At 55.1% G+C, this 12992-nt stretch overlaps 2 protein-coding genes across 2 annotated transcripts; one reads left to right on the top strand and one right to left on the bottom strand.

Moving 5' to 3' along the window:
• Window positions 1–510: 510 nt before the first annotated feature.
• Window positions 511–5620, top strand: EPOR (erythropoietin receptor). The gene is made up of 8 exons (XM_036847929.1): window positions 511–760; window positions 1615–1750; window positions 2126–2304; window positions 2381–2538; window positions 3017–3170; window positions 3253–3340; window positions 4639–4726; window positions 4820–5620. Exons 1-8 carry the CDS (start codon window positions 646–648, stop codon window positions 5429–5431), a joined length of 1530 nt encoding a protein of 509 aa, XP_036703824.1. The 5' UTR covers window positions 511–645; the 3' UTR covers window positions 5432–5620.
• A 1056-nt stretch (window positions 5621–6676) lies between these two features.
• Window positions 6677–8314, bottom strand: SWSAP1 (SWIM-type zinc finger 7 associated protein 1). Its single transcript, XM_036847656.1, has 2 exons — window positions 8056–8314; window positions 6677–7390 (listed from the first exon to the last, which is right to left on the bottom strand). Exons 1-2 carry the CDS (start codon window positions 8302–8304, stop codon window positions 6887–6889), a joined length of 753 nt encoding a protein of 250 aa, XP_036703551.1. The 5' UTR covers window positions 8305–8314; the 3' UTR covers window positions 6677–6886.
• Between the last annotated feature and the right edge of the window lie 4678 nt (window positions 8315–12992).

Below are 12992 nucleotides of genomic sequence, written 5' to 3' on the forward strand. Positions count from 1 at the left end.
ATAAAATCCCAATAGTGTACAAATGTAAGCAGAAAAAAAAATCCAAAAAAATCACAAATGAAAACTCACACTCCAGAATATGTGTAATTTTACAAATGCAGGCTCTTTCGCACATACTGTCTGGCAGCACTGCCCAACACTGTGCAAACACTCAACCGCTACTCACTATTACGATTATTATTTTCCTACCCAGACTGGGAAGAGATGTTGATTAGCCTGATAATATCAGTAGCTTACATTTTTGGAATGTTTGCTATGTGCCAAGTCAGATTTTACAGATGAAAAGGCTGAAGCTCAGATAAGGTGAGTCACCTGTCCAGGGTCACACAGCAAGAAAGTGGGTCCTATGCAGAAACCAGAGCTGCTCCCGCCACCCCCCCACCCCACCCCCAAGGGGCCCCCGGGCCCTGGAGGGCCTCTGCCCTCTCTAGCCAGGCCCGGCAGGGCGGCTGCCTCCCTCTTATCTCAGCCCAGGCTGCCTGCTGGTCCCGCCCCCTCGGGGGAGCTGCCACTTGGAGGCGCCTGGCCGGGAAGGCCTGGTCAGCTGTGTCCGGCGGAGGCAGCTGCTGACCCAGCTGTGGACTGTGCCTGGGGCGGAGGAAGGGGGGGCAGGAGCCCTGGGCCTCCCGTGGCAGGGGCTGCATCATGTATCCTCTCGGGGCACCCCTCTGGCCTGGAGTTGGCTTCCTCTGTCTCCTACTCGCTGGGGCAACCTGGGCTCCCCCACCCAACCCACCGGACCCCAAGTTTGAAAGCAAAGGTAAGGGTGGAGCTGAGTGTGGACCCCCGCACTAGGTCCTGGAGGGCAATGCTGGGGCCTGAACTTCCAGCTTGGGTCCTGGGGACCATGCCAGGTTCTGAACCCGAGTCTGTGTCCTGGAGCCCAAGCTGGTGTCTGAACCCTAGACTGGGACCTGATATGACATACTGCGGGTCTGTATCCCCACACTGCGTTCTGCGGGAGAAGCTAGAGAGGGGCGTAAGAGTCCTGTTTTTTCTTCTCAAGGAGTCTGGGACATGCTAAACACTAAATGGGGCAGGGGTGGTGCTGGTTCTAGGCCCTGTAGTCTAGAGTCCCCAAGGCGAAGGGACCTAGCCGACCCTCCAGTGGGGGAGGGAGGCTAAAACCAGGGTCCGAGTCAGAGGGGCCGGGCCGCAGGCGTCTGTAAACACTGTTTGCATGCGGGCGCCATATCCCTGGGTCCGCGGGGTTGAGGGAGCGGGGGCGGGGGGCACGGTTGGCGCTATCGGGCAGCCGGGAGCCTGCCGGGGCTGATAGGGGACCCCGCCTCCTGCACACACACTCACCCGCACGCACGTCCTGGGCTGGGGCGGGGCCGGCAGCGGGAGGCGGAGGCCTTGAATGCTGCGCTCAGCTCAGCCGGTCGCGGGGTGGGCGGGCGTGTGTGGGGAGACACTAAGACATGCAACCTACGCGTGGGAGTTCGGGGGGCAGCATTTCTGCAGACTCCTCGAAGGGCCCCGCTGGGGTAGCCAGAGGGGCGGGGCTTTTTTCTTATCGGTCCGCACAGGCGGCAGGAGGGAGGGGAGGATGCTGTGGCCCGAGGACGGGGCTCGGGTCCCCTGACCCCCTCCCCTGGCCCCCATCCCCAGCGGCCCTGCTGACAGCCCGCGAGCCTGAAGAGTTTCTGTGCTTCACCGAGAGGTTGGAGGATTTGGTGTGTTTCTGGGAGGAAGCGGCAAGCGCCGGGGTCGGCCCGGACAACTACAGCTTCTCCTACCAGCTCGAGTGAGTCCGACGGGGCAGGTGGAGCGCCCCACAGGTGGAGGGGGCGGGCGGGCCGAGCAGCGCTCCCCGGAGCTCGCACCTTGGGACTTCTGGTGCCAGGGGCCGGATGGCACCTCTGCTGGTAGTCACTACTGGGAAGCCCACGGGGTCAGGGCTGACACGCTGCCTAGTGGTCGGGGCTGGAACACTCCCGTGATCACTGCTGGAGTGCGACCCCAAACTTCAGGGCTGGGACAACACCGCTCCAAAGCAGGACTAAGGCGTCGCGTACGTCGGGGCTGGGACGCCCCCTGGTGGTAGTGTCCAGAACTCGCCCTCGGTCCCGGCAATGCCTCCCAACTTGCTCCCTACCCTCGCTGGTTCCTGGGCGAACAGGGGTGAGCCGTGGAAGCCGTGCCGCCTGCATCAGGCGCCCACCACCCGCGGCTTGGTGCGCTTCTGGTGCTCGCTGCCTACAGCCGACACGTCGAGCTTCGTGCCCCTAGAGCTGAGCGTCACTGCGGCCTCCTCGGGCGCTTCACGCTACCGCCGAATCATCCACATCAACGAAGTGGGTAAGAGCGCTGGGAATGGGAGAGTGGTCGGGAGGGAGTCCCAGTCTCCGCCCACCTGAGCAACCCCTCTCCACAGTGCTCCTAGACCCTCCCGCTGGGCTGCTGGCGCGGCGGGCAGACGAGGGCGGCCATGTGGTACTGCGCTGGCTCCCACCGCCTGGGGCACCCATGGCAAGCCTCATCCGCTATGAGGTGAACATCTCGGCAGAGAACGCCGCTGGTGGCGCGCAGAGGGTGAGGCTCGCTCCTATGGCCTAGCCCCAAGGGCTCCAGAGTCGACAGGCCCTCTAGGTCCCACCCAGACGGTCACCACGGCCCCGCCCCCATGGCCTCGCCCCTCCACCTCCCGCGCAAGACAGCTCCACGTCCACCGACTTGTCCCCTTTCCCAATGTCCCCTTTCCCCAGCCCACCTGGACTCAATCCCACTTAACCCTTGTCCCAAACCCTAGACTTCTTCAGGGCCCGCCCCCTCTGTGCTCTGGCCCCGCAGTTAAATAGCCCGAGCCCGCCCTCTTCTACCTGGGGCCCCATGCTGATTGGCCCCGACCCTCCCTGGGCCCGGCCTCCTGCTTTCATTGCCCGCCTCCCCATGCTTGGGCTCGGTTCTTCCTTCTCTGATTGGCTCGGTCCCTCAGGGCCCACCCTCACATACCCTCCTTTGCCCGCCCCGCCCCTATTGGCGACACCTCTCACCTGGGCCCCGCCTCCAGGTGGAGATCCTCGACGGCCGCACTGAGTGCGTGCTGAGTAACCTGCGGGGCGGAACGCGCTACACCTTCAGGATACGCGCGCGTATGGCCGAGCCGAGCTTCGGTGGCTTCTGGAGCGCCTGGTCCGAGCCGGTGTCGCTGCTGACGGCTAGTGGTGAGGCCCAGGCAGGGGTGTAGGAGGGGCTGGGCGGAGCATGGGGCAAGCTCACCGCCCTGACCTCCTCCCTGCTCCCCAGACTTGGACCCCCTCATCCTGACGCTCTCCCTCGTGCTCGTGCTCATTCTGCTGCTGCTGGCCGTGCTAACCCTGCTCTCCCACCGCCGGTGAGCGCCCCGCTCGGCACCTGGCTCAGATTCCTCCCCACCAACGTTCTCCTTTCCCTGTGGAAACCTAGGCTCAAAGAGGGGCAGGCACTTGCCCAGGGTCACACAATGAGGAGTCAGTGGCAGGACTGGCATGCAAGCCAGGTCAGACGCAGACTCTTACTTAAAATCCTCTGCTCTTGGGCATACTTTCACCTGGTTTTCCTCCTACCTCAGTGGCTGCCCCTTCTTGGATTCCTTTTGTGAGTACTTTTTCCCAATTTCATCAACTTCTGTAAAATCAACCAGATGGGCTTATGAAACGATTGAACCCCAAGTGCCTCCCACCCCTGTTGTCAAGCTCCTTAGATGCTTTACGATATGACCAGCCATCCTGAGGTTTTTGTAATTCCAAGTACAAACCATGTGTTTTCACACCCCCGAGGCTTGGCACATACTGTTCCTTCTGCCAGGAATGTCCTTCTTGCCATGTCTGCCAAGCAATCTCCTAGTTGTCTTTCAAGGCCCTGTTCATTTACTTGGTTGGAAAATACATACTGAATGCCAACTATCTGCTAGGCACTGGGGAGAAAGTGTAGAACAAACCAGACGTATCCCTGACCTTGTGGATCTCATAGCTGAGTCACACAACAAATAAGGGAATCAACAGATATTTGATTATAAATTGTGATGAGTGATATCACAGAAATAAATGGGGTATGGGGCCATGACGGGATAGTCAGGGAAGGCCCCTGGGAGGTGACATCAGAGCAGAAACCTGAAGTCTGGTAGGAGGCAGCCACATGAAAAGCAGGGAGAAAACCCAGCAAGTGCAAAGGCCCTGCGGTGGGAATGAGCTTGGAACATTGAAGCAGTTGCAAGAAGAGCTGTATGGCTAGAGAAGAGTGTGTAAGGGGGGAAGTGGTGGATGATGAGATGGAGGTGACAGAGGTCAGACCATGCAGGGTCTTCTGCAGGGCTGTGGGGAGGAATTGGGGTTTTATTCTGAATGCATTGGGGAACTATGGAAAGGAGTGAGGAGGGAAGTAACATAATGGACCTTCAGACAAGACTGGGTGGGTTTTAGAGGGAGCATACTGAACTCCTATGCGTCCTTCAAAACTTTGTTCCAGTTGCCCTTCTGTAGGGCCTGGCAGATGCTTTGGCCGAGCCCCTGTTCCTCAGCCCCACGCACTCCTCTGCCTTCATCATGATCACAAGGGGCTAGGAGTATCTTTGCTCTGTGACTGGTGCTGAGGGGGTGCTGGTGAATGTTCAGTGACACATGCCTAGGTATTCGTTTCTTTTGGCTTCACTAGGACTCTGAAGCAGAAGATATGGCCTGGCATCCCAAGCCCCGAGAGCGAGTTTGAGGGCCTCTTCACCACCCACAAGGGTAACTTCCAGGTAGGTGGCCTGGTTGTCCCCTCAGGGCCTGGGGTTTCCCTGGTCCTGTGGCCGAATCCCCGGTCTCTGAGCAGGCAGCTGCTGTTTCCCCAGCTGTGGCTGTACCAAACTGATGGCTGTCTGTGGTGGAGCCCCTGCACCCCCTTCACAGAGGACCCACCTGCCCCCCTGGAGGTCCTCTCTGAGCGCTGCTGGGGGGTGACACAGGCAGTGGAGCCAGGGGCAGATGATGAGGGGCCCCTGTTGGAGCCGGTGGGCAGCGAGCATGCCCAAGACAGCTACCTGGTGCTGGACAAGTGCTTGCTGCCCCGGAGCCCGCCCAGCGAGGACCTCCCACAGCCTGGAGGCGATCTGGACGCAGCAGCCATGGATGAAGGCTCAGAAGCATCCTCCTGCTCATCCGCTTTGGCCCTGAAGCCTGGGCCGGAGGGGGCCTCGGCTGCCAGCTTTGAGTACACCATCCTGGATCCCAGCTCCCAGCTCTTACGCCCGAGGGCACTTCCCCCTGAGCTGCCCCCTACCCCACCCCACCTAAAGTACCTGTACCTCGTGGTGTCTGACTCTGGTATCTCAACTGACTACAGCTCGGGGGGTTCCCAGGAAGCCCAGAGGGGCTCATCCAATGGCCCCTACTCCAACCCTTATGAGAATAGCCTCATCCCAGCCCCCGAGCCTTCACCCCCGAGCTACGTGGCCTGCTCCTAGGACTCCAGCCCTCAGGTGCACGGGGACCCAGAATGACCTCAAGTGCTACTCCAGGCCCAAGATTTATCCGGCAGGGTCAGTGAGGCCTGCTGACCTTGGCTTTCTGCTCAATTCATCCTGGTCAGAAAGTCACAACCTTGCAGTATTTTTAAATGTACAGTCTTTTGTGTAGATATATAAATATATATACGTTTTCTGTCATGACTTCTGTAAATACCTGTAAGCCCCATCTTTTCCCTGGGCCCAGGCCATAGGAGAAGCAGTAAAAGGCCTTGAGTTCAGTCTGAAATTGTGACCTGGCAATCTGAATAATAATAATAAAATGAATTAGTTAGTATGTTATGCTAGCTGCCCTAACAAAGCTGCCCTGAAACTGAGTGGCTTAACACATTAAATATTTTCTCTCTCATTTAATTCAAACAGGTGGGCAGTTATTCCTGGGATGAGTCAGAAGCCCAGACTGTAGATTTACCATCCCCCAGGGCTACCCTGGGGTCTTTAGATGGATTCTCTGCATTCTGCCAGCCAACAAGAGAAAGACAGCAGAAGATTCTGTGGTCTTTAGGGACCTAGCCTAGAGGTGGGCGCCATCTCTTCTTCACAAATTCTACTGGCCAGAAATGGTCATGTGACCCTAGCAAGAACCATGGACAGCTGGGAAATGTAGTTTAGCTGTGCACCCAAGAGAGAAAAGCTGTTTAATGAGCTGCTAGCTAGTCTCTGCCACTAATAATAATACCAATAACATTCATTCCTAGGGCTTTTTTCTGAATCAGGCCCTGTCCTAAGACAGCACTCTGATGACACCAAATGTCATCAAGTGGCTCAATGGGAGTTCTGGTTTAACCACTTTTAAATAGTTTGACATAACCTAGGAAAGCTGAACGTGTGCATACCTTCTACTCCAGCAATGCCACTTCTAGGTATGTACCCTAAAAACCCTCACACACATGAACCAGGATATGTGTACAAGAGTGTTAATAGCAGTAAATAAGTCAATCTGATTAGTAAATTGGGGTATAGTCACCCAAAGAATTATACAAAGTACGGAAAAAGGAACGAATGAGAAAATGTGGCCGAATGTTTTTTGTTTTTTGGCTGCGCTGCATGGCATGTGGGATCTTAGTTCCCAGACCAGGGATCAAACCCGTGTCCCCTGCACTGGAAGCATGGAGTTTTAACCACTGGACCGCCAGGGAAGTCCCACGGCCGAATCTTAGTAACAATGTTGAGCGGGAGAAGAAGGAAGTCTCAGATTACATTTATCATTAAACTCTTTACAAAGTTCAAAACAGCAAAATTAAACAATATGTTGACAATATGTACAGGATAATGCTATATTTATGAGAGAAAAAGCACTTTATAATCTTTAGGTCTCTGAATTTGCATCTGTCCCTGAGGTAGGTATTCCAGCCATGGAAACTGAAGCATAGAGAGGTTGTCACACTCCAAACCTCAAGGTTGGCCTCCAGAGCTTGAACCCTTGTTTAAGCTGGTGTCACCAGCCTGTGTGGGCCACGGGGTGACTGTCATCTCTCCATTTTGTCGGAAAGTCACCTGCCACTCTGCCCTGGGACCCAGCCCACCTGGCTCCAGGCAGGCTCGGAGGCAGTGCTGTCCTGGGCCTGGTGCATCGGGCTGCAGCCAGCACTGGGCAGGGAAATACCTCTGAAGCAGTGCCAACTGCAGGGCAGTCCCACTGTCTCCCTCCTCCTGGGTCTGGAGGGCCACAATGAGCCCACAGCCCCGGCCAGACCCAACCCGGTGGCTGAAGTGGGCAGCTGTGTCCAGAAGCAGGGCGGCCAGGTAGGCGGCTTCCTGGGACCCGGGGTCTTCCGCTAGGTACTCCTCCAGGCCATCGAGCAGCAGGAGGGAGGGGGCTGGCCCCCGGGTCTCATGGGCAGAGCACAGGAGCCGGAGGAGCTCACGGGTTGAGGGTGGGTACTGGAAGCGGATCTTCTAGAGAGAGGAAAAAAGGAAACGGCCAGATTCAGCACAGGAAGCCAGGCTCTCAGCTATAGCAGCCCTGCTTCCTTGCATACTTTCCTGGACGTGGCTCTCACTCCCCAGACCGCTGGTTCCAAAGTGAAACAGCTAGCTCAGAGTGATCGAATATTCTTCTGTTCGCCATGCCCGCCCCCTCCCCCCCCGTTTTTTGTTCTTTGGTTTTTTTGTTTTTTTTTTTTTTTGTTCTTTGTTTTTTTAATTCTGCACTCATCACTTCCCGGTATTAGTTAAGAACAAGGTATATCGTTTTGTCAAATCTCTAGGGCAATCTTTCCACGGAAAACCAGCCCATAGCGTCCGACCCCAGCACTGACTCCAGCGGCCCAGAAACTCTTGTCCAGACCCGACCCGTGTTTAGCCCCGCCCCCTACTCGCCCCTGACTGCACTCTTTGGGCGCCACCCTTTGCTAATTCCGCCCCCTCACTGGATGGTTTCTCACTCAATCTTAACAAAGCTTAGCAAAGTCCCACCCCCGACTCGTTCTAGACTCCGTCCCATAATGGCTGCTCCGGCTTGCCCTTCCTTCGTCTCCGCCATTGGTCTGTCTCTACCTGTCACTCAATCCTCCATTCGCCTCGCTACTGGCTGGTCCGCCTCTGGTCCCGCTCCGCCTCACCTGTAACCGCAAGGGTTCGAGTGCAGCTCCAGTCACGCGGGGCAGGCTTTGCAGAGGCCTCCGAGTCAGGAAGAGGACGGGGCCTCGGCCTTCCCCTGCCGTCTCCAGGGCCGCCGCGAATAGCAGCGCTGTCTTTCCAGAGCCGGGACCGCCGAGCAGCAGCAAAGGGGATTCGGCCTCAAATGTGTTCTCCTCCCCGGGGCCAGCCGCGCTGCCCCAGTTTAGCACCCGCCTCAGCGTCTCCGCCATTCGCAGCGTACCTCTGTCCAATCGGCGGCCCGTTCCTGCCCTTGATCCCGCCCAGGATGGGGTCTCATTGGTTACAGTGCACTTAGCTTCTCCATTGGTCCAATGATCTGTTCATCAACGCTAGATCGACGTTTCCTAGCTCCTCCCCCCCGGTGAAGGGGCAAATAACCTAGTCTGAGGAAGGAATGGAGGCCTTTGAGGGAGATAAGGCCCTTCCCTGGGTGAGTCCGCTGACGGAAGCAGCATGAATACTATTATTCTGAGCTAATAAGCTAATCAGACAATACAAGGGTTGAGAGTTGGAGGGAGTAGGCCCTAATCACTGACACATTACTTAAAGTCTCCTAGCCTCAGTTTGCTCACCTGTAAAATGGAGCACATGGGTATCTCAGAGGAATATTGTGATGCGTATGTGTGTGTTTCTGCTGATGTTACCCAGTGACAATGAAGAAGGGGTGAGATGGAGGAGCTATGTGCTTGTGTCTCTCTCTGTACCTGAGTACTTGCACAAATGGGGGGGGGGCGGCTGCAGGCTTGAGGACATTCGTGTGCAAAACATCCGTCAGACAGCAAAGCAGCTGTCTTTGAGGGTCTAAAAGAAGAAGAGTCTCAGCTGGCCTCCTCATTGGCCTGGGGGCTTCTGGAGTCCTGCTTGGGGTACAGTGGGAGGCAGGACCATAGAATAAAAAAAGGGCCAGGAGAGAAGAGGCAAAGATGAAGGGGCTGGGAGACTGAGGGAGAGCCACAGCACGACCTTGTTTGTCACGTTCACTTCGGTATCTCCAGTGCCCAGTCAGTGCCTAGGGCATTGCAGATTCTCAATACAGGTTCGTTAAAGGAATAAATGAAGAAAGGAAGGTAGAATTGATGGGAAACTGGGAGAGAAGGAGGAACAAGGTGAATGATCAAGTAAGTGATCACTGGTTGGGTCTCTTCACCTAGACTTCTCCCCAGAGCTGCCACTCACGCCCCTGTTGCCCTGGCAACTCTGTCTCCTGGTAACTTCAAAGTGGTGCTGTTGCCAGGAGACCCAGGGGCAGGGCCGAACTGAGATTTCCAGGGCTTTCTCTCTCCCTCTGGGGCCAGAACACAGCTCCACAACACCCCCCAATACACCCACTCACAAAGCCGGGTACCCCCACACCCCTCTACAAATACATACAGACACACACACACACACACACGGCATCTCTGCATATATTTCACTTCCAGAATCCCCATCACTCACATGCTCACAGCCATATCCTATCCTGACACAACGCATCCCATACACACTCTTTCCCACATTCATGCCCCCACACCCTTTCCCTTGCACGCATACAAAAACACACTCTGATACAACCATACCATTGTCACTACACACACATACACACACACACACGAGGCATGCTGTTACATTCCCCTGTCAAATGCACAACCTCAGCCCCATGGTTCACCTCACTTTGCAACACTCTAAATACACAAGCACCCAGGGGTGACACCCGTATCACACAGTTCCACACAGTTATATAGATGGGAGTATGCCCAACACAGCCCCATTTCAAGTCCTTTGCACTTGCTGTTCCATTGCCTAGAGCACGCAGCTCCCAGATATCTATCCCTAATTGTTCTCATTCCATTCAGATCTCTGCTCAAATATCACCTACTTAGGCTTTCCCTGACCACCTGTGTAAAGTCACACACCCTTCACTCTTTAATTGCTTATTCATCTTTTTTTCTCTTCAAATAACTTATCACTTCCAACCTTATGTATTTATTTTATTGCCTCTCTCCCCACTAGTATGTCAGCTCCACCAGGGTAGGGTCCCTCTTTCTTTCACTACTGGGTCCCCAGCTCCTAGAACAGTACCTGGCGCAGAGTAGGTGCTCCTAAGTGTAGCAGAGTGAGTATATTGGCAGAGATGCAGACATTAGGTGTATCTCTCATGCACACGGTACTTCTTTCCCTATCTTCTCAGGATCCCATCTTCATGTCCTGACAGAAGGACTCTTACCTTAGAGGGGCTCCCTGGAGGAGGCAGGACAGCAGGGTGAGGGGACAAGGAGGTGGAGAGCTCAGGGTCCATCTGTGTTCCTCCCTGGTTTATCAGCATCCTCAAGTGATTCGTTCATTCATTTGGCAAACACTTATTGAGCACCTACTGTGTGCCCAGCCCTGACCTAGGAGGCACAGGTGTTCAGCGGTGAACAGACAACAAAATCTCTGTCCTGGTGGAACTGACATCCTAGCGAGGGAGGAGATAATGAAGAGTTTAAATGGTCTATGGGCAGATGATAAGTGTGTGCAAAAAAAGAAAAAAGAAAAGTTTGCACAGGGAAGGGAAGGGCCAGTTGTTTGTTTGGTTTTTGCAATTTTGAATAGGGTGGTAGGGGCAGGCCTCCCTGAGAAGGTAATACTTGAGGAAAGGCTTGAAGGAGTTGAGAGAGGGAACTGTGTAGCTATGTAGGGGAAGAGCATTCCAGGTGGAGGCACCTTCAAGTGCAAAGGCCTGGGGGCACTGGGAGAACTTTGGTTGTTCCATAGAGTGCCATGAAGAGCCAACAGAGGGTTTGAGCACAGGAGGGTCATGGTCTAACTTACATTATAAGTCAGAGCTCAGTTTTTTAAATAAATTTATTTATTTTATTTATTTATTTTTGGCTGCATTGGATCTTCTTTGCTGTGCACGGGCTTTCTCTAGCTTCGGCGAGCAGCGGCCACTCTTTGTTGCAGTGAGTGGGGTTCTCACTGCAGTGGCTTCTCTCGTTGCCGAGCACGGGCTCTGGGCACGTGGGGTCAGTAGTTGCAGGGCATGGGCTCTAGAGCGCAGGCTCCGTAGTTGTGGTGAACGGGCTTAGTTGTTCCGCGTCATGTGGGATCTTCCTGGACCAGGGCTGGAACACGTGTCCCCTGCACTGGCAGGTGGATTCTTAACCAGTGAGCCACCAGGGAAGCCCGGAGCTCAGTTTTGATCGACTTGAGCTTCAGAGGCTGTGAGACTTACTGGGGCATGTTGAGAAGGCTTTTTTTTTTTTTTTTTAATTAGAGGATCTTTTTTTAAAAAATAAATTTATTTTTTTTATTTATTTATTTTTGGCTGCATTGGGTCTTCGTTGCTTCACATGGGCTTTCTCTAGTGGCGGCGAGTGGGGGCTACTCTTCATTGCACTTCACAGGCTTCTCATTGTTGTGGCTTCTCTTGTTGCGGAGCACGGGCTCTAGGTGCGTGGGCTTCAGTAGTTCTGGCACACGGGCTCAGTAGTTGTGGCTCGTGGGCTCTAGAGCACAGGCTCAGTAGTTGTGGCACACAGGCTTAGTTGCTCCGCGGCATGTGGGATCTTCCCGGACCAGGGCTTGAACCCGCGCCCCTGCAGTGGAAGCATGGAGTCTTAACCACTGGACCACCAGGGAAGCCCTTGAGAAGGCTTTTGGGGTTTTTTTGTTTTTTATTTATTTATTTATTTATTTTTGGCTGTGTTGGGTCTTCGTTTCTGTGCGAGGGCTTTCTCTAGTTGGGGCGAGCGGGGGCCACTCTTCATCGCGGTGCGCGGGCCTCTCACTGTCGCGGCCTCTCTTGTTGCAGAGCACAAGCTCCAGACGCGCAGGTTCAGTAGTTGTGGCTCACGGGCCCAGTTGCTCCACGGCATGTGGGATCCTCCCAGACCAGGGCTTGAACCCGTGTCCCCTGCATTGGCAGGCAGACTCTCAACCACTGCGCCACCAGGGAAGCCCCTCGAGAAGCCTTTTGAATAAGCAAGCACATCTTAGTCTGGATTTTCTTTTTTTTTTTTTTAATGTTTATTTATTTATTTATTTTGGCTGTACTGGGTCTTAGTTGCAGCACGCGGGATCTTCGTTGTGGCATGTGGGATCTTTAGTTGCGGCATGTGGACTTCTTAGTTGTGGCATGCAGACTCTTAATTGCGGCATGCATGCAGGATCTAGTTCCCCGACCAGGGATCGAACCCGGCCTCCCTGCATTGGGAGCATGGAGGTCTTAACCCACTGGACCACCAGGGAAGTCCCTTAGTCTGGATTTTCTACCTAAAATTATCCACCCTGGGATGGGGGTGTGTGCAAGGCCAGGGCTGCTGTCTCCACGCTCTCTAGCGGGCCCAGACACTTTGTGTCTGGCAGCCCCGCCTTTGCCCTTTCTTGGCCTCCGCTTAACATCAGGACCACGGACAGCGCCAAGTGGGTTGCGGTAGGGCGCTGTCCATTGTGCTGAAGTTTTGCTTGTTTCCTGCCCGCGTGGAGGCAGCTGTGAGTCTGGAGGGACCACGGGCCTCAGGGGTGCAAGCCCTGGAAATAGAAGCTCTGGGCGGTGAAGCAGGGGGCTCCACGATTCTGTTCCTCCTCTGCCTGCAGCCCTCTCATGCGTCCACCTCATTCCCTGCAGCCCTCAATCCACCCCACCACCTCCTCCCCCCCCTCTCCCCTCTGTCTCCCTGTCGCTTGCTCAGCTCCAACCGCACAGGTGTCCTCACTGTTCCCCGAACACAGCCGGCACGTTGCCACTTCAGGGCCTTCATTCTTGCTGTTCCCTCTGCCTGGAACGCTCCCCCCGCTCCACACTGCGGATACTTGCATGGCTCCCTTCCCTCCCTCCTTCACACCTCATCTCCGGTGCCAACTCCTCAGAAAGAACTTCCCTGACCACCCTCTTTAAATTGCAAGCTGTGTCCCCATCCCAGAGTTGTCCCATTGT

The sequence above is a fragment of the Balaenoptera musculus genome, chromosome 3 (assembly GCF_009873245.2).
Source record: "Balaenoptera musculus isolate JJ_BM4_2016_0621 chromosome 3, mBalMus1.pri.v3, whole genome shotgun sequence".
Taxonomy (NCBI): Eukaryota; Metazoa; Chordata; class Mammalia; order Artiodactyla; family Balaenopteridae; genus Balaenoptera; species Balaenoptera musculus.